We start from the raw sequence: 21,079 nt of genomic DNA on the forward strand, positions 1-21,079 counted from the left end.
ACTGCTGGTATATGGTACACTCCTAAAAGACTATCATTCATTGACTGACTTTCCTCTTTTTGTCCTGGGGGTTTATAATAGATTTTGAGACACATATGACTCCTATTGATGTTTTCTTTCCTTGTTCCTCTCAGATTCCTGCATGTTCCTACATCCAATGCACCTTCAAGTCCTGCTGTTATGTTCAACTAGCTGCTCAGGAAGTGTTAGGTTCCTGCTGGCTAGCTTATCCTTACCCAGGCAAATGCTGAAGGGGTGGGAGACAAGGATGACAAGTTCTCCTTAAAGTTCACCTAGTTCTCCAAGATCTCTGTTTATTAAACCAAATACAAGTGCTTAAATATCTTCCCCAGTCCCTGGTCCACTCCCACTCCCATGGCACTCTAAAATCAACCAGTAAAACAAGGCTCTGGTACTTGAGGATACCAGGTGATGAAAGATTACAGTACTCCCACACACAACAGTCCCTTCCTCATCTTGCCTTCCCCTAATCGATTCCTTTCAGCTGTTTTACTCTTGCTGAGCAATGAACACTAATTCTCCAAGACTATCAGGTCAAAGTCCTCTCTTCACTTTGGGTTCCTCTTGATCGTTATCTTTCCTATGTACATTTGAATCCAGAGATGTCTTTTCTTGGGTTTTGTTGCTTATCAGTTTTTTTGGGGGGAAGGGGTTTGCAAGGCAATGGGGTTAAGTGGCTTGACCAAGGTCACACAGCTAGGTAATTGTTAAGTGCCTGAGGTCAGATTTGAACTCAGGTCCTCCTGATTCCAGGGCCAGTGCTCTATCTACTGCACCACCTAGCTGTCCCTTGCTTATGAGTTTCTGGCTGTTCTCACTGCTATCCTGCTTGCTGGATTTCATCTGTAGGCAATTGTTTCTCTTTCCCTTTCCTTTTTAATTTGTAGCTTATTGATTTTGATTTACAAGAGTTGGTGTGTTTGTTTTAGTTTCTTGTTTTGTTTTTATTACTCAAATGTTAAACATATCAGGAGATCAAAAACAGCTTCTAAGTGCTAATTAATTAATAAATACAGGATCTTTGTCACACAAATCAGTCAAATTAGAGAGGATTCCAGCAGGATAAAATTTTAGTTTAAACTAAATTTTTATCCTGCTGGAATCTTCTCTAATCATTGTGAAGAGCTATACATCAATAGTTTTATTTCTTCAAACTTTACTTCCTTGGCCTTCAGAAGCTGGGGTGATGAGGGGATTGTGCTCCCTCATTATAACCTCTGAAGATCCAACTTTAAATAAGCTATATTTCTAGGAAAAGGAAGACAACTATTATTCTGAGAATTTTTCTATTATAGTTCTCTGACAAATCATAGGACTTGCAACCAGAAAAGACCTTGGGGGTCATCCAGGCCAGAATTTCTTAAATTTTTTTTTTGTTTCCTGACCCCTCTGGCATCAGTCTGGTGAAGAGCATGGACTCCTTCTCAGAGATACATTTTTAAATGCATAATAAAATACACAGAATCGCAAAGGAAATCATTCTATTGGAATACAATGACCAAATATCATCTTCATCCTCATTGAGACTTTAAGCAGTTACTTTGAAACAAATACAGGCGAAAACAGGGTCTTGCTTTTAAGGTGCTTACAACAGAACAAGTAAGCATGAAAACATCTGTGGACATATAAGATATTTATATGTAAATAAAAGGGAGGTCATCTCTGAGGGAAGGCACTGGAAGTCTTCAAGATCAGGAAAGGCTTCTGCAATAAAATGGGATTTGAGTTGAGTTTGGAAGGAAGATAGGAAGAAGAGATGGTAGGTGGCAAGAATTCCAAGCATGGGGGACAGTCAAGAGGGGCCACAGTATTGTGTGATGTGTAAGAAGACAAATGTTGTTGGATGGTGGAGTATGTTATGGGGAGTGAGAAAGGTAGGATGAAAAAGATAGCAAGGGGCCAGGATAGGAAGAGCTTTAAAAATCAAGTGGATCATTTTATCTTTGATCCTGGAGACAAGAGAGAGTCAGTGGAGTTTATTGAGTAGGGGGAATGACATGGTCATACTTAAACCTTTGGCAACTGAGTATAAAGTGAGTTAGAATGGAAAGAAAGAACACTAAGGTGGTTATGATTATAGTCCAGGGCTGAAGGGATAAGTAATCTGTACCAGGATAGGGATTGTATGAGAGGAGAGGAGGAGAAATGATAGAAAATGTTAAGACAGCAAAAGATTGGAAATATGGGATAAATTTGAGTGAGTTGAGTGAGGGAATAAGGAAGAGGTTAAGATAATGAGTTTTGTTTTGTTCATGTTGAGCTTGAGAAATTTATGGGATATCCAATTTAAGATATCAAATAAGTGGTTGGGGATGTGAGACTAGAGGTCAGGAGAGAAATTAGAGCTGGATAAATCAATGGAAGAAATTTCTCCATCAAGATTCTATTTGACTCCATAGCAGCTGATGATAGAAGTGGGCCTCATCCATAACCTTGGGTGACACCCACAGTGAGTGGGTTGTGACATGGATAAAGATCTGTTTTTAAATGACAGAGCAGTCAGACAGGTGGGAAAGCCAAGAGAGAACCAAGTCATAAAAACCTAGAGAGGAGAGAGTGTTCAAAGGCTGCTATTAGATCCAATCATTAAGAGATCTTTGGTAACTTTGGAGAGTAGTTTCAGTTGAAATGAAGAGGTTGATGGCCAGCCTCAAAGATGGGGTGTGGGTGGAGGAGAGAGGAGGTGGAAACCCTGCTTGTAGATAGCTTTACAACCCAGCTAAAGAATCTAGGCCAATCCAGTCATTTTATATATGAAGACACTGGGGCCCAAAGAAAGGATGGAATTTCCCAAAGGAAACATAAGAAAAAGAGTGTTGGGCTATGAATCTTCCCTCCTATGATTACAAATCCTATGTTCCTCCCCTAAAATTCCTTCTGTCCATCCATCCCTCCATCATGCATCCAGTTGTGAATGAATGAGACCCACTAAGACCATATCTCTAAGCTGCTTATTCCCTTTCCTCACTAATAAGGGGCTCAGTTCTCTGGATGAAGAGGACCTGGAGCACAGCACAGCCTGGTCCCCATATCGCAGAGGTTTAAGACATAGTAAACTTCTCTTTCAGATAGAAGCTACCTCCAAATTCTATGTGAAAATGGACTTATTTGCAAGGTTTACACTGTGAGTCAAGAATATGATGTCTCTAAACTACTTTGCACATTGGTTTTCCTTCTATTCTCATTAGAAAGTGTGTCTGGGGCACTATAATCCCAAGAAGAGCATGTAGGACACAGGAGAGGAAGTTTGGATAAAGAATCAAATAGTTTCTTAGGAAACCAGAAGGATTTTTTGCTTTCTCCTTTGTCCTTTTATATAAAGCAGACTGGGAGAGGTGCCCATCTGACAAATGGGAACAGAATATAGGCCTGGCTTAAATTCAGGGGCAAAGACACTTGCTACTGAGTGTTCTTCTTTCCTCCAGTTGTTTACTGGACAAAACCAGTTGATTTAGAGGCTGAGGGGGAAAAGGGCTCCTTTCCTTAAATAGAGTTTGTGACCTCATCCTTGTGGGCCCTCTCTCTGCAGTGACATGATCTGCAACCCATCCAAGGCCAGGCTTGTGCTACATCCTCCCATAAATGCTCCATGGCAGGAAGGGCCTTCCTCCAGTTCTCTTGGCTTTGCACAAACACAAATGGACACCCATGGAGCCTGTGGGGCATTGTCAACCATCCCTCAGTCTTGTCCTATGACAGCTCTCATTGTCCTATCACAAGTCTCCCTGATGGTGACTTGCACAACACTAATCTTTCCATATTGTAGCTTGTTCTCATATCCATCACATCTCTCTTCACTGCTTTTTTGGGTATGTCAACTTAAAATTCTTGAAATTTAATTCTTAGAATAAAAGATTTAAAATTTTGTGATCAAAGTATGTGAACAAGCAGTTGCCAAGAGAATTGAAAGCTATTAATAACAAGAAAATGGTCCCAATAACTAATGAGAAGACAATTGCAAATGAAAATAACTGTAAGATTTTATCTCATATTCGATAAACTCGCCAAGATGACAAACTGTAGAAACACTCAATGTTGGAAAGGGAGTGAAGATAGGTACACTAATGAATTGGTTCAACAGTTCTGGAAAGCAATTTAGAATAATGCAGGGGTGGCTAGGTGGTACAGTGGATAAAGCATCGGCTCTGGAATCAGGAGGACCTGGGTTCAAATTTGGTCTCAGACACTTAATAATGACCTAGCTGTGTGGCCTTGGGCAAGCCACTTAACCCCACTGCCTTGCAAAAACTGAAAAAAAAAGAATAATGCAAACAGAGTGGCTAAATTGTCCTAACCCTCTGACCTCAAGATGCCATGGCTAGGCATCTCCTCCATGGACATCATTGACAAAAATAAAGGTTCCATACACCTAGAAATATTTTTAGCAGACCTTTTAGGGTAGCCATAATCCAGAAACAAAGCAGATGTCATTTCATGAGGAATGGTTAAAGAGATTATGGAATATAAATGCAATGAAAAATTACTGTGCAGCAAGAAATGCCAAGCCTGATGAATACAGAAAATCATAGAAAACTTCTATGAACATGAACTTATATGAACTTACATGACACAAAGGGAAGTCAGCAGACCCAGAAAACAATATATACAATGATGACAACAATGTGACAATAAAGAATGACCTCCAAACATGGCCTTTAAACCTGAATGGTATGACATCAAGGGCAAGCGTGGTCCCAAAAAGCGGTAAGAGAAGTCATTTCCATCTGCTCCTGTGCACAGCTCAGAGTCCATGGAGGCAGAACTATAGATAATGTCAGATTTTTTTGAGGCAATGATTGATTTTACTTAATTTTTTCCCTTCTTCCCTCTTATTTTTATTTCCTTTAAAAAAAATTCTTTGTGACTTGTGATGGAAAATGCTACCCACATCCTGCAAAAGAACTAAGTCTGAATGCATTTCAAAGCATATTGGTTTTGCTTTTTTGTTTTTTTTCTTTCTTGTATTTTCTGTTTTATTTTGATTCTTCTTTTTAATAGCATGACTAATATGGAAATATGCTTAACATGATCGTGTATAACCTATATCAGATTGCTTGTTGTCTTGCAGAGAGGGAAGAAAGGAGGGAGAAAATTTTACAAAAATTAATGTTGAACACCCTCTCTCTCTCTCTCTCTCTCTCTATATATATATATATATATATATATATACATATATATATATATATGTATATATATATATATGTATGTTTGTAATTAAGAAAAAAAAGAAAATATTAACTTAAAAAAAAGAAAAAAATTCTTTGTTATAACCTAGATGGCACAGTGGATAAAGTCTAGAACATGGACTTAAGAAGTCCTGAGTTCAAATCCTACTTCAGATATTTCCTAAATGTGGGACCCTGGGCAAGTCACGTAATATCTCTCTGCCTCTGACTTCTTATCTATAAAAATGGGGAATTTATTGTAGCATCTCTCTCATCAGGTGGTTGTGAGAATCAAATGAGTTAACCTATGCAAAATGCTTTGTAAACCTTCTAATAACACTAATTATTATAAGGGATTAGTCTCCAGGAGCATGGAGTAGTGGGATGGTGGTGGTGAGAGATTTAGGTTATAAACACAGCAAGATGGAAAAGTTCAACCCTTTTTTTTTTTTTAGATTTTTCAAGGCAATGGGGTTAAGTGGCTTGCCCAAGGCCACACAGCTAGGTAATTACACAAATCTCTTTTAAAGGAATAAACACTTTATTTAAAGTGATAAAAATCTGTATTCGATTACCCCAATGCCTGGCCTTTAAAGGAAAGGAGGATGTCCTCTCCCTAGCTTGGCTCTGACTTCCAGCATCCTTTTTCACTGAGGCAGAACATTCCCTTTTTATTACATTTGATTTCTTTGGTGTAAATGCTGGCCTAGATATCTGGCTACTCAAGTATCCCTTCAAACTCTTAAATTCTGTGGGATTCTGCACAAAAAAGAAGTTAATTTTCTGGTGAGAGCAGATGGCACTTATTGGACCTTTGCTACCTGCCCAACCAAGGATGGTACATATAGAAAGCCCTGTCTGTGCCAACCACCTTCCAGCACCAGAGAAATAGTAGTCCACAGGCTAAATGTCCAGATGACAATGGAGTTGGGCTTCTTGACTCTTACCAGAATCTTAGAAGGTTTCATAATCATGAGGGTAGAGTATGGGTTTGCTCACCTGCATCATAGGCCTTAGATTTTCATCACTTACTTACTGTAAAGTAATCTCCCATTGTAATACTGTGCGGTCATCACCTCCTGCAGTAAAGGCATAGGTGCCATCATAAGAAAGAGTCATGTTGGACACCCCATTTGGGTGGCAAATTATAGCAGCTGTCTTGTGGGGATTCCCATCAATGGGTAAGATCTGAAGTCCAACCTGATAAGAGACACAACAGGGCTTTATAATATTGGTCTGTTAGCTCCCTTATCACAAGAGATAAAGTGGTCATTCAGAACCCACTGAGTATACCACCTAAAGTCAATCCCATGCTCCCCCACCCCAACATTTTCTGCCCTGGCAGTACTCTTTTCAGTCTCCAGCAAGTTTCCACTTTTTAGGTCATTTGACATGATGATGCTACCTGCCATTGCTAAGAACCATTTCAAAAAAAGGTTAGTCAAGGCATGGGGGAAAAAGTTGATTTAATTCAACCTCTAATGATGGCAGCTTACATTTACAACTAGGAAAATAAAAACCTCAGAGGTCACTGAATTCAAACCCCTCATTTTCCTGATGATGTGATGGGGACCAAGAGAAGTGACCACCTCCCTCCCCCCCTGCCTGTGCCCCCAAATGCTGCCCTCCATTCATCATTCCAGAGCAAGCCTTGCCCTCTTATGTCCCTTGACACCGTTGACCACACCCTACCAAAGAAGTCTATAACAATTGATACCTTGTCTCTATTTATAAATGCCAAATATCGTTTATGAACATCTTGCGAGGCTTTCTCTGGGAGGACTAGTATCTGCTCAATGGGTGATCCATAGGTTGGCCCAATCAGCGTCCTCCTGGAGAGACAAATAAAAACATCTATTTTTGTTCCAAAGATCAAAAAGTAAATACACATTGGTTCTGCCAAATCTTTGGTGAATTTGAGGCACAATGCCTGTAAAAGGTAGTTCTATCACTTGGGACTGGAGCATGCGTGTACCACAGAACCACTACCATCTAGCACTGTTGAAAATGGTTTCAAAGTAAATGAGCTGCTCCAAAGAGCAGACATTTTGGAGAAAACTTTGGGCAAGAAATGAGGTTTCTAAGTCATCAGGAATTCTGACTAAGAGAGATGGAAAGAAAGTTTGAAAGAAAAACCCCTGCTTCTAGGGAGCTGGCTGTGATGATAGACTAGGAGGTGGACTTTGGCCTATGGATTCGAGAGGTTCCTGAAAGATGGTGTCTAAATTAAATTGTTGTAGGCCAGATCACAACTTCGCAGATCAATAAAACCACTTTCTACTGGATTCCAAGAGGGCACCTGGAAATGTGATCATTATAGCAGCCCAAGGTTGGCCTAAAGGTGACTAGAGGTAACAGTGACCTCAGCAGATACTGTGCTTCTGGATATTAACAGCACTTAGCTTCACTCAGACTCTGTAGGACATCTGAAATGTAAAACTAAAAAGAATCAGGACTATAGAAATAGCCCATTCATATTGAAAACAATTCATGCTAATGACAAACTACCCTTATCTGTTTATTTGAAGAGTTAATTGATAGAGCTGCCTAGTCTCATTTTGCTTTCCTAGTTTGAACTTCAGAAAGTAATAAACTAGAGGATTTTTTAACTTTTATATTAATTCAGACTGGTCTTCCCCCCATTAGTCTAAAATGGTTTCAACATCTGCCTCACTTTCTAGTCATTTCCTTCATTTCAGATTTGTCATTGGGGAGTGACTCTAGTTCCATGATTAAAACAAGAGCAACCAAGGGCCCAGGCACTAGTAACCAAGGCACCAAGTCTCTGGATTCTCACAAAGCTCTCTTTGAAAATCTTCCTTTGCAATATGTCTTTTTCAAGGCTTTCCCAGTTTGCTGCCAGCTCCCAGCCAATAGCAGGTGTTCCATACATGACTGGTTGGGGGGGGCATTGCACTGTTTTTCCCTTGTCCCCCTTCCCCCTCACCCCCATCCCTTGGTCTCTAACAGCTGCCACTAAAGTCTATTTTGATGTGAGTTTTAACAAGCTGTGCCAGTTAACCCTGGTAAAATCAGGGGCAGCTGGCAGACATCGCTAGCGCCAGAAGGCTAATGGGAGGTGGTAAGTGGCAGAGCTTCCTTGGCTGTGAGGTCATAAGTCATGTTCTCTCACAGATCATGCCCAGCCCCCAGAATCTTTTTTTTAGGGTTGTTGTTGTTGTTGTTGTTTTTGTTTGTTTTTGTTTTTTTGCGAGGCAAACGGGGTTAAGTGGCTTGCCCAAGGCCACACAGCTAGGTCATTATTAAGTGTCTGAGGCCGGATTTGAACTCAGGTACTCCTGACTTCAGGGCGGGTGCTCTATCCACTTTGCCAGCTAGCCCCTCAGCGGCCCCCAGAATCTCAGAGGTCTCCATCCTTGGAAGATTTCTGCTTGGCTATAAAACAGAGAGAGGTTGAAATCTTGGACTTGGAGCTAAGGGAACCCTATGCTGTCATCTTCCTGTGGGCACCTCTTAGCTAGCTGACACTGGGCCCCAGTTGTCTCTGTCAAACGAAGGCATCCAGCCCCTCTGGCTCTCCAGTGGAGGTCTGATGTTCAGACTGGCCCATCAGCTGCTGAAGGCAAGCCCTATCCAAAATGCCTCCCTGCTCTTCTGGGGTTGCCATTGCATCATTCCTGTTTTCTGTCTCTCTTCCCTAGGGCCTCATCTTTAGCTGGTTAAAAAACCGGAGCCCAGTGTTCTCCGTGGGCATGGGAAACAAGTTACCCACTTTGGAAGAGTGGCCCTGGAAGCATGGGGACGGACCATTGGCACTAAGCTTCAAGCAGACATATTCTCCAGTCCGGTTAACCTCTGCTGGTCTTAAGTTCCTGAGAGGGCAGTGGAGAATAATGGCTGGTGGCCAGTTAAGGTGGCCAGGGAGAAGCACCTCCTTCTTGGAGGGAACCCCGAGGGACCTATTTCCCTCCTTCCTCTTCTATAGCACAGAAAGGGGCCCCAAATCTTCCCAAAGTGACGAGTTTCCTCCAACTTGGGCAGTGGCAGGGGGAGGCACCAACAACCCCTCTGCCAGGAGGGAGGTGCTGGGCTTGAGGGACCCCCTAGGAAAGAACTCTGCTGGTTACCTGCACATCTTTGTGGTGGAATTAAACAGCTTCACTTTGTACATGCTGTTACAAATGAGCAGGAATGACTCTCTGGTGAGAGGAGGGTACCAAATCATACAGTTGGGGATGGCCTCCTGATCTGTGCGATGGATGTCCAGGATTTCCAGTTGGTCCCGGGTGCTGCGGAGTAGATCGTACTCAATCTGCAAAGGAAGCCCAGAACTGCCATTGCCAGTCAGCATGGGGAGCTTGGGAGCCTGCCAGGTCCCTTCCCACTAGGGGCTGGGACTCCCTTCAGTCTATTCAAGGTGAATGGATTTCCACATTCCTAAGTATGACCTTTGGCTGCTTCCCCACCCTCTAGGTAGAAGCCTATCTTGTCTAGATCTCTGGTCCTGGAGGGGAGGGAAGTGAACAAGCATGAATTAAGTGTCAAATATTTTATAGGAACTGTGCAAATAACTTTTTTTTCCTAACAAATATCTTTTTTTAATCTCTTTTTTGTTTATTTATTTTTTATTAAATATATTATTTGAGTTTTACAATTTTTCTCCCAATCTTACTCCCCCCCCCAACAGAAGGCAATCTGTCAGTCTTTACTTTGTTTCCATGTTGTACATTGATCCGAAATGAGTGTGATGAAAGAGAAATCATATCCTTAAGGAAGAGACAAAAAGTCTAAGAGATAACAAGATCAGACAATAAGATATCTGGGTGTTTTTTTTTTCTAAATTAAAGGGAATAGTCCTTGAACTTTGCTCAAACTCCACAGCTCTTTATCTGGATACAGATGACACTCTCCTTTGCAGACAGCCCAAAATTGTTCCTGTGTGTTGCACTGATGGAATGAGCGAATCCTTCAAGGTTGAACATCACCCCCATGTTGCTGTTAGGGTGTACAGTGTTGTTCTGGTTCTGCTCATCTCACTCAGCATCAGTTCATACAAATCTCTCCAGGCTTCCCTGAATTCCCATCCCTCCTGGTTTCTAATAGAACAATAGTGTTCCATGACATACATATACCACAGTTTGCTAAGCCATTCCCCAATTGAAGGACATTTATTTGATTTCCAATTCTTTGCCACCACAAACAGGGCTGCTATAAATATTTTTGTACAAGTAATATTTTTACTCTTTTTCATGATCTCTTCAGGGTATAGACCCAGTAGTGGTATTGCTGGGTCAAAAGGTATGCTCATTTTCTAACAAATATCATCTTATTGGATCCTCACAACAACTCTGGGAAGTTGGTGCTATATTACTCCCTTGTATAGATCAGGAAACTGAGATAGACAGAGGGTGAATTTGGGTCCTCCTGATTCCAGACCCAGTGTTCCAACTGAGTCACCTGGGTGACTGTAGAGGAAGAGTTTTTAATGAGAAAAGCTAATATTTAGATATCATTTAAAATTTACATATACACCTCCTTCGATACTCACACTACAACTAGACAGAATATTTTCATTCCATAGGTGAAGAAACTAAGGCTCAGTGACAGTCCCATGGACCCACAAACCTCTCCTGACTCTCAGACCCCTGTCTTTCTGTTCTTACATCAAAGTCTCTATAACCTTTATAAACCACCCTTGGGAAAAATCCTCCCCCCAAGATTGCATAAAAGGTAGCACCAGCACCCCTGAGCAGATCCCCCACTTCCACATCAGTCACTAGGAGTTAAGGATACAGACAGTCCCTGACCTCAAGGAGCAGGACAGACAACATGCAAATGCACATGTACAAACAAGCTCAATAAGAAATACAAGAGGGAAGGCCCTGGACTAAAGAGGGGTTCTCCTACACTCATGGCCCAGGGAAAGCCAAATTCCAGTTTCACATGCCTTCCCAATATCCTTTTTCTCAGTATCCATGAGGCCTAGGTCTCTTCATAGACATCTGGGAGGAAAGAGCACAGAGTCTGGAGCTTGAAGCTCTAGGTGTGATTCTCAGTCTGATCTGTACTACTACATGAATTGGAGCAAACCTCTCAAGCCTTCTGGGCTTCAGTCTATGCATTCATAAAAAAGACCAGGTAGCCTCAGAGGTCCAAAAAGTCCATAACATCCCTTCTTTTTCCTTCCTTCACACACTTTAGCCCAGCAAAAGCCCCAGGTAGGAAGTGCTACCCCCATTTCAAGAAGAAACTCACCCACAGGGGCAAGGTGATGCTAACTTACCAGCAATCTGTCCTTGCCAAGGCTGAGGAGCCTGGGTTCAGTATTGTCTGGCTGAATTCCAAACAGCAAACTTTGGATTTCTTTGTGGTGAGAATGTAGTCTTGCTAAATATTCCCAGACCTTTACTTCATTTTTTATCACTGTTTTGTAAACTGCTACAGTACAATTTACATCCTGAATGAGAATAAAATCATTCAAGTCATTCTCAAAATATGCAAGTTTTCTTCTCCAATACACATTTCAAAAACTCAAGAATTCTCATCATTTCTCCAACCTTGATATTGTTATGTTCGGGCCTGGGGTAACCAGATAAGCAGAGGAATTTGGGGGCCACTATAAAAGCAAAGGAATTTGCATGCTCTCTCTGGGATGTTAAAACTGCTTGGGATTTTATTATGAAATATAATAAAGTTAAAAAACTTTTCCTCCCAAAGGGTCAGCAAACACTTAAAACAGAATGCATAACAAAGGCCCAGTAAGAAAAGAGTGAGATAAGGGAGAGAGAGGGAGAGAGAGAGAGAGAGAGAGAGAGAGAGAGAGAGAGAGAGAGAGAGAGAGAGATGGCACAATGCTGGCCAGCAAAAGTCTAGTTCAAGTTTTATAGCCTTGCCCCTTGGTCTGGGCACTGAGGACGAAAGGGGAATTCCTTTCCCCCAATATGACGGGACCCAAGTGGCTGGGGGTTGGGAATGAGGAGATGGGGTACAAATTTTACATTAAACAATGAAACAATTGATAGTCAATTTCATCTCAAGAGCAAGACCATTCCAGATCCTTAACAAGATTCCCTGATTTTTAATAGCATTAAAAGACTACAGATTTGGTTTCCTGCTATATTCATAATTCTTTACTAATTCTCCACATCATTCATGCTTTTAGAGCAAGGGAGTGAGTGATGTGGCCTTGTGCTTTAGAAGGAAGCTAAGGCTAAAGTGAATAGGCCACCTATTATGGGAATCCTTGACAGAAGCAAAGCATGAAGGACCCAAATAGCAATTTAACTCTTTTTTTCTTTAAACTAGTCTGGCCAAGATGGTCTTGGATTCTTCTTCTCAGTGGAAATACTTACAGCAGTCGCCAGGTATTGGGAGTCATGGGAGAAGCTGATATGGGTTATGTTGCCTCTGGAATATTTGAAAGGCTCCATAGCTTCATTTTTTAGTGACACAGCATCCAAAATGTAAACTGAACCACTGGTGAAGCCGACCCCCAGAAGAAACCCTGACAACAAAGACCAGAGAACAAGGACTCAGAAAGACTTGTTTGTATCTCAGACTTCAGATTTGGAGTCTGGGGAGGCTCATCAAAGTAGAAATAAATACCTTCAGGATTGAACGTCAGGCTCTGAATGCCAAGTCCATCCTTGAAGATTCTGCTCACCACATACATTTTCTTCCGATAATTCCACATTTTGAGCAGCCCACAGACACTCCCAATGGCAATCAGGGGCTTATAGGGATGGCAAGCAATGGCATGAATGGCTTCCTTGGGCTCAATCAAGATTTCCTCTAGTTGAGTCTCTTCTGTCTTTAAATGGAACACTCTGGCATTGGATGTGGCAATGACAAAATTTCTGTTTGCCAAGGAGAGACCAAGCCATGTCAGCATTTGTGGGGAATTGGGGCCCAACAGCTATTCAGTTCCTAATTGCATATGAAACCACTCTGTGTCTGTAATTTTGTGACATTATTAACCTAACATCTCCAAAAATACACCATCAATATCTAACAGCATCCATTTGCAAGTGAAAAAGCCTACATTTCAACATGCAAATAGAGTCATTAAGTATGCAGATGGACAGTTGGTTGTACAATTACCTAATCTGCACATGCAAATATTCATTTGTGTATGCAAATGTGGAGTTCTGGGCACATATGCAGATGTGCCAGTAAATGTTGTAGGGGTAATTAAACAGCCTCTTTTGACAATTTGGTCTTGAAAATTTATGGCTATTAATTATCAAACATCTTTAAATGCAGTGGCTAGGATGAGCAGAGCCTGGAGAAGAAAAGGAGTTTGAACTGCAGAGGAGGGAACTCCAATTCTACAGGGCTGGGAGTGCCAAGCAGAAGAGCTCCTGGGGTTTCATATAAAGACACTGAATGCTTTTTTTTTTAAATAAGTTTATCAAGTTTTTACAAAGTCTTTCAGTTTTGTCAAGTAATTGCAACTTTATTCTTTAGCAATAAAACTATCAGCTAAGTGGGAGTCCATTGTAGGCCAAGGAGTGGGTGGGTCAGTAAGGTGGGTGTGTGAGGGCACAGAGGAAGTAAAACAGAACCTGCCTACAAGAGCTTACTCACATCTAGGGAAGGCCACAGGCACACCATGCAGACAAACACATACATATACAATGAACTGGGACTTTTTGAGTGTATAAGTAAATGGTTCATGGTAACTAAGCCTGACTCACCTTACAATAAAGGGGTCACCAGGAAGAGTGCAGTCTGATGAGAAGTTTGATTTGTTCCCCACAGAAATAAGGGGATCCTTTGAAAAGGACAGCATTCTTATGGGACCCAGTTTGAATTGGCTGTACCAGTAAACCAGTGACAATTTGCTATCATAGAACTTGATGTGACCTCTGACATCACCAGTGACAAAGAAACTGTAAGAAACAAAGTCAGTGGTTAATCCCAAGACTGCGTCCTACTCATGTTTCATGGTTCCCATACATGTGTGACCCTAGGTTCAGAGTCTATTGCTATGAGACCACCCAGTTTCACACCTGACCAGTACTGAATCAAGCCCCTAGACTCCTGTCTGAAGACAGCTTCTCCTGTCTCCTTGCTCCCCCTGGGTAGGGAACAGCTGCTCCCCCACCCTCCACCCCACTAGGGCCAGTACAGAGAGGAATCCTAGGTCAAGGCTGGGGGTCAAGGAGCATCTCAAGGAGAGCTAGGATGTCCTTATCTTCTGCTCTATTCTTCAGGCTCATCAGAAATTCACATCTTTAAAGTAACTTTAATGACAAGGGAAAGTGAATTCTCTTGTGTTCAGACTACAAGGGCAGAAAGATCAAAGAAAAGTCTGGACTTGGTGAGAAGTCTCTGCTGTGTGTGTGTGTGTGTGTGTGTGTGTGTGTGTGTGTGTGTGTGTGTGTCTATATGTGTCCAACACTGCCCTCTCCTGGAACCTGAAAAGTCACACATCTCTTCTGTTTGTGTGTGTGTGTGTGTGTGTGTGTGTGTCTATGTGTCACACCTAACTGGTCTCTAAAGGACTTTTCAACTTCAACCTTAAATCAGAATCTACCCAAGGATAAATCGCAAAGCCACTGTTTTTTTTTTTTTTACCAAGCATAGTATCATTGTAAGGAAAAAATACTATTTTACATTTTGATTTGGATGTTTCATCAGAAATCTCAAAATCCTTTAAGATATGAGTAACAATAACCTATATTAGATTGCTTTCTGTCAAGAGGAGGGGAAGGGGGAAAGGGAGGAGGGAGAAAAATGTGAAACTCAAAATCATATCAAAAAATGATTGCTGAAAACTAGTTTTGCATATAGTTGGAAAAATAAATTATTTTTAAAAGATATGAGTAATGAATAGATCATATTTTTCTAGGTATGTTGGATTCTCTCCATCCACCTTCTCTGCCTCCCTCTTTCAAGGCAAGGCTGAGGCTACTTTGGATGTGAAATAATTACAACTCCTTTCTTTATTCTTTTTTTCATCTTTTGCACAGCCATACATTAAAAACAAATATTCTTAACAATGAGAGTTACAAATGGCCACAGTGGAATTGTTGCAGGAGACAAACCTCAATTGGAATCTGGAAATAACTGTCTTTATGATCAATTGTGGGACTGTATTAAATTACTTACTTGTCCACAGTAGTTAATACAGTAAGGCCATCCTTCTGCAAATGCAACAGTTTACAAGCTTTGATATGAAGCACCTCTAAGGAAGTATAAGATCGAGGTGGGGGATGGAGGTCCCACACCACCAGCTTCCCCTCCATTGTGGCAGTCAAAATCTGTCTGGTCACAAAATGAAAGAGGGACTGGCTAAATTTTCCCACAGTCTTGTTGAATGTCTGCATTTCAAAAGAAAAGTTATTGTTTAAAATCTCAAAGATTAAGTTCTTTAAAAGTTTTCAATAATTACAGAAAGGTACAAAGTAAATATACAGTTTAAGCCCTAAAAAGAAAAACAGGGGTGGCTAGGTGGCGCAGTGGATAGAGCACCAGCCCTGGAGTCAGGAGTACCTGACTTCAAATCTGACCTCAGACACTTAATAATCACCTAGCTGTGTGGCCTTGGGCAAGTCACTTAATCGCATTTGCCTTGCAAAAAAAAAGCTAAAAAACCCCATAATTACCCTATAGAAGGTTCACTAAGTCCTAAACTGTTATAAAAAAAAACACCTGAGGTGAGAGCCTTGGATAGGAACTAAATTTAATTAAATGATGTTTTCTAAGCAGATCTCTCATCTTCAGAGACTGAGAGGGAAACTTTGGGTGGGGGCAACCTGTTAGAAAGAAGACCTTGCTCTAGTTCTAGAACAATATCAACATATTTTAAATTTCCTGATCTGATTTTATTGTAAAGCTATTTCTTCAGGAGATAATCATCCAAGCTAAGTAGCAACGATGCCTTGGAAAATGATCTATTGCTCATATGTAGAATAATGAAGTCATCTGCAGGAGTATCATAGGTTTTAGAGGGAGCAATGGCAGAAACCATCAATTAAAACTTCTTCATGGTGCAGATGAAGAAACTGAGGCCATGAGAGGCAGTAGCTTGCTCAAGATTCCTGCTCCCCAAGGAAGCATCAGAATTGGCACTCGAATGTGTGTGTGTGTGTGTGTGTGTGTGTGTGTGTATAACAAACATTAAATATATATGTTCATATATATAGATGTATATGGGCACACACACACACACACACACGATCACACCACATCCTGGACTAGAACAGTGTGGGTACTAGAAGATCTGTTTTGTAAGTCCTGATAAAACAAACCACAAAGCAAAATTTAGTGATTTGTTACATGATCTTTCCAATGTATTACTCAATTTCCCTGAATGTACAATGAGAATCATATTTGCTCTCTCTGTTTCCTACATATTGTGATAACTCAACTAAATAATTACCAATGATCCAGCAAGTTCTCTGGGCTCTTTGAAAGAAAGGAGTTATTGAAAACCACAGGGTTTTATCCTCCCCAGTACCAAAGGAAACTCTCAGGAGGCTTTCCTTTGTCATAGAGGCTCACATTAAAATAAGGTTCCTGGAGCCCAGGGCATTTGATATAAAAGTTCATAAAGGAACTCTGACAGCCATAACAGGCAATTACTTTTTGACCTTTCTGACATTGAGGGCAAGTACTATTTTTTTTGTCTTTGCAGTCACAGAGTCCAGTGCAACATCTTCTAGAGCAAAGTAAATGCTGGCTGAATTAATTAAAATGAAGTGGGAAACATGAGATACTTAAAAGAAATCAGGACACAAGTTCAAAGTATTTTATGATCATCTTAATATTTTCCACCCTCAACTCATAAGGACAAAGAGAGACAGACCCTGAAGCTGGAACAGCCCGAGCCCAGAGTGACATTTGATGATTCATTTGGAGACCACACTCTGAGCTGCCAGTTTGACTGGATGGCTCAGAGGCAAAGGGAGACACTGCCTAACAATTACCTACTTTCTTCTCAGTTCTTATGGTCCATGTGAGAGACATGCTAGATCCTGTTGAGAGAAGAAACTCCTATATCTCAGAGATGTAAAGGTCAGACAGCTCCTGCCTTGAAGGCAGTGATGGAAGACTCATTATCTTCTTTGGCAGTTCATTCTACTTTGGGTTGGTCCTAATTGTTAGGAAGTACTTTCCTTACATCAAGCTGAAGTTGGTTTCCTTCCAGTTTTCACCCTCTGAAGGGCAGTATTCATGATCAGCCTCAGGGTCCAGTCCCACATTACCAACTGCTAGACATCTTTAGATGGTTAACGAGTAGGCATCACCCACTCAATGTGTACAAAATGGAATTTATATAATTTCTGTTTCTCAAACCCATCCTTCTTCTGTTGAAAGCACTCTAATCCTCGTTAACCTCAGAATTAGCCTTGACTTTCAGTTGTAAATCTTGATTCTTTCTCTACAATATAAATCTTACCCACCCCTCCTCTCAGCCCACACAGTCCCCCTACCTCAGTCAGCCCTCATTCTTCCCTGGACTGGTGACATAACTTCCTAACTGGACTCTCTGCATCCACTTTCTCCCATTTCCAACCTATCTTCCTCTCTCAACTGCTGCCCTAAAGCATTCTAAAGTACAAGAGTGGTCATGCTTCTAGGATAAATCCAGATTCTTCTCTTTAGGCAGCTGCATGGTGCAGTGGGGAAGAGTCCTGGGTCTGGCCTCAAATCTGGCCTCAGACATTTATTCGTTGTGTGATCCCGAAGCAAGCCACTGAAGCCATCTCTAACATGGGGATGATAAGCAGCTTGTTGTGTCAATGAAAACATTCTCTAATGGTATTTGATTAGTCCAGTGCTTAGCACAGTGACAAGCACATACCCAGTTCTATAGAAAGGATATGATAATGATTCCTTAGCTTTTCAAGTTCTTCCCAGTTGTGTCTAGCCACCTCTGCAGGATTATTGCACAAATAACTTTGCTTCTGGATAAAACTATCTACGGCTATTTCCTCTCCCTCCCAGTCTATGTTCAGCCTGTCTCTCTGGCTGTGAGCAGGAGCTGCTCCCAGTCTGGAGTGTTCTCTCTTCTTGTCCCCAGCTCTCTTCAGAGTCCAGCTTAAGTGCCAGCTCCTCAATTATTTTATATTTGCTCCTCGGTCCTGCCTTCAGGTCAGGCTAGGTGACCAACTCGATCCATTCACCCATCCATCCATCCATCCATCCATCCATCCATCCATCCATCCATCCATAAGCAAGCATTTATGAGCTCCCTCCTCTGTGCCAGACACTGGGTTGGGCACTAAGAGTACAAGGACAAGACAGTTCCTGCCCTCAAGGAGATGACATTCTACTTGGCAGGAGTGTCAAAGAGAAAGAAGATACTTGGTGAGTTCTGGGTTGCACTCAATAATCTTTGAGGGCCTTCCAACTTTGAGATTTCTGTGATTCTGAGTTAAAGACCTGGGTCAAATCCTTGTTTTTTTTTCTTATTACTTGTGTGACCTCAGGCAAATCATCTTACCTCTTTGGTCTCAATTTCTTCATATGGAAAATGTGGGAACTAAATCCACAAACATCTAACCTCATTTATAGTTTTTTTTGGTTTGGGTTTTTTTTTTTTTGCAAGGCAAATGGGGTTAAAGTGACTTGCCCAAGATCACACAGCTAGGAAATTATTAAGTGTCTGAGGTTGGGTTTGGACTCAGGTCCTCCTGACTCCAGGGCCTGTGCTCTAGCCACTGCACCACTTAGTTGCCCCTCCTCATTTATAGTTAACAATTAAATATTCTCTCTAAAAATCTGATGTTTGAAAATTGAATCAACATACTCACCTTTTCAGTTAAAACCGGTGTACTAAACTCAAGAGTGCCCTTTACTTCATCCTGGTAAGTACAGATAAATATTAATATTTTAGTTTGAAAAAGAGGAATTTTATAACATCAGAACAGTCACAACAAAAGCCAAAAAAAAAAGAGGGTTTTATTTTGTGTAGTTAAATAACTAGTTACTTCTTTCTTACTCATCCCAGAACCAGAGCCCAGACACAAATGGAAAAATGAAAAGACATTTGACATACTATAAATTACTGAGGTAAAAACAAACCTGTAACCCCTTGCAGAAGCAGCATTATGCTGTTCATTCCTTCCTGCCTCTTTTCCCATCTGACATTTTGGGGATCTCTAGGCAATGGAAGAGAGGGTAGGATAGAACAAAAATGACTAAGGGGGCACCTGGCATTGGGGGGGAGGGGTTGGAGAGCTGTTCAAGGTTACAGTCAAGCACTTTCCAAAAGGCCAGACAAATTACTTTGTGCTGCTGCCTTCTCTTCTATGGGGTAACAGCACAAACACAAAAAGATAGGTTCAGCCAGGTAAGGCACCTTGGATTTTTCCAGTGCCCCTGAGATTCACCTGGCAGGTAGCCAAGAGTCAGCTTTTAAAGACTCCATGTTGGAGGCCCATGAGCTTGTTGTCAGAAGCCTTATAGGATGACACAGTGTGGCCAACCACCTGTTTCTCTTCAGGGGCAGAAATACTAGACTCACCAAAAAGGACTTAGTCACGATCAGAACAGGCTGCTTTGGAAGTAGCAAGCTTCACATTCCAGGCCTTAAGGGGAGACCAGCCAATTGGGGAGACAGGTGCTTCCTGTAGGAAGACCTGGCAACTCTTTCTGAATCTAGGATTCTGTGCCTGACTCCCCTATGAGCTCCTCGGATAGGACAGCAGACCTCCCTTAAGCTTACTGGTTTGAGTTAACTTGGTATGCAGGAATTCTATTTTTAAATATTTCTGACTACATGTGAAAATAATGAACTGTATTTGAGAACAAGACCCTTAAGTTTCACCACTTCCTCTAGAGGCATTTCATGTTAAAGAAATGACTGTGGTGGTGGTGGTGGGGACACTTTCTAGTTGTGTAGAGACTTTTCTCAAATATATCTTTTTTTATGATCTGAAGGAAAGTTTCTTAAAATCCTGAATTTCTGATCAAGAGTTGAAAAAGCAAAATAAGTTTTATGATAGGACTAGAATAGTACAATTTTAAGAAAATGTTCTGAAATACAATCTTTTTTTAACTTAAAAATAGTCTAAATTGTTGAGTCAAAGTGTTATATACCAAAGAATGACCATGTTTTTGCTCCAAATACTCCCTATATTCTTACTTACCCATTCATAATACAGTAGTTGGGTTTTACTATTGCTCACCAATTCTCTATAATTAGCAGGATTGAAAATAATGTATTCCTAAAATGTAAAAAGAAAAAACTATTAGTAAAAAATTCTGTATTAAAGTTTGTGTGTACAATCTTCAGTATTGAAAATCAGAGTAAGAGAACGTGTTCCAGGCCCTACTTGACTAAAAGGACTCCATTCTTCCTTCTCTGAAGGGTGCTGAGCTTGGTTCTCCACTGTGGTCTCAGTGAATTATCACTTGTCTTATTTCCTATTCACAACTGTAACCTCACGAGGACAAGAGCTTATCCAATTGATTCTCAATGAATATTTGTTGAATGAAAAATAGAAAAACCACACGCAGGAGGATAAAATGGAGCATCCACTTCCTTTTGGAGATATAAAGGTAAAGCTCACCCCATCCCGACAGTCACTTTGGTGACCTAAAGGAGACTGGAGACAGACAGAAGTCCCAGCAGCCTCACCCTCAACCCTTTGGGGCAGGCCCCCTGTCTGGATTCTTACAATAGCTCTAAGGGGTGGGAGGGGATGGAGAGAAGGGTTGGTCTGCTTCAGTTTCTTCCCATTTCAGTCCATCCTCAGTCACTGAAGGCCTGATCATGTCACCCCCTATTTTATAAATTCCAGTAGTTCCATATTGCCTATAGGATCAAATACAAAATATTCTATCTGACCCTGAGAGAGCCCTTCCTCAGCTCCCCCACCTCTCCAGTCTTCTTACACCTTACTTACACTGGCCTCCTGACTGTTCCATGAACAAGGCCCTCTTGTTCTCTCTTATCTCTCAGCTGTGTGGTTCCATGC

At 41.3% G+C, this 21,079-nt stretch overlaps 1 protein-coding gene across 2 annotated transcripts in view; it reads right to left on the minus strand.

Moving 5' to 3' along the window:
- The window catches only part of CFAP251 (cilia and flagella associated protein 251), an 82,695-nt gene that overhangs the window by 37,254 nt on the left and 24,362 nt on the right, over positions 1-21,079 (minus strand). For both annotated transcript variants that reach the window (XM_074205564.1, XM_074205563.1), the window contains 10 exons: positions 20,249-20,326; positions 18,911-18,961; positions 15,261-15,472; positions 13,844-14,038; positions 12,753-13,003; positions 12,500-12,651; positions 11,431-11,604; positions 9,275-9,459; positions 6,904-7,018; positions 6,223-6,386 (listed from right to left, as the gene is read on the minus strand). In XM_074205564.1, the coding sequence (XP_074061665.1) occupies positions 6,223-6,386; positions 6,904-7,018; positions 9,275-9,459; positions 11,431-11,604; positions 12,500-12,651; positions 12,753-13,003; positions 13,844-14,038; positions 15,261-15,472; positions 18,911-18,961; positions 20,249-20,326 (1,577 nt within the window). The remainder of the gene's footprint in view (positions 1-6,222; positions 6,387-6,903; positions 7,019-9,274; positions 9,460-11,430; positions 11,605-12,499; positions 12,652-12,752; positions 13,004-13,843; positions 14,039-15,260; positions 15,473-18,910; positions 18,962-20,248; positions 20,327-21,079) is intronic.

This window comes from Macrotis lagotis, chromosome X (assembly GCF_037893015.1).
Source record: "Macrotis lagotis isolate mMagLag1 chromosome X, bilby.v1.9.chrom.fasta, whole genome shotgun sequence".
NCBI classification, from domain to species: domain Eukaryota; kingdom Metazoa; phylum Chordata; class Mammalia; order Peramelemorphia; family Peramelidae; genus Macrotis; species Macrotis lagotis.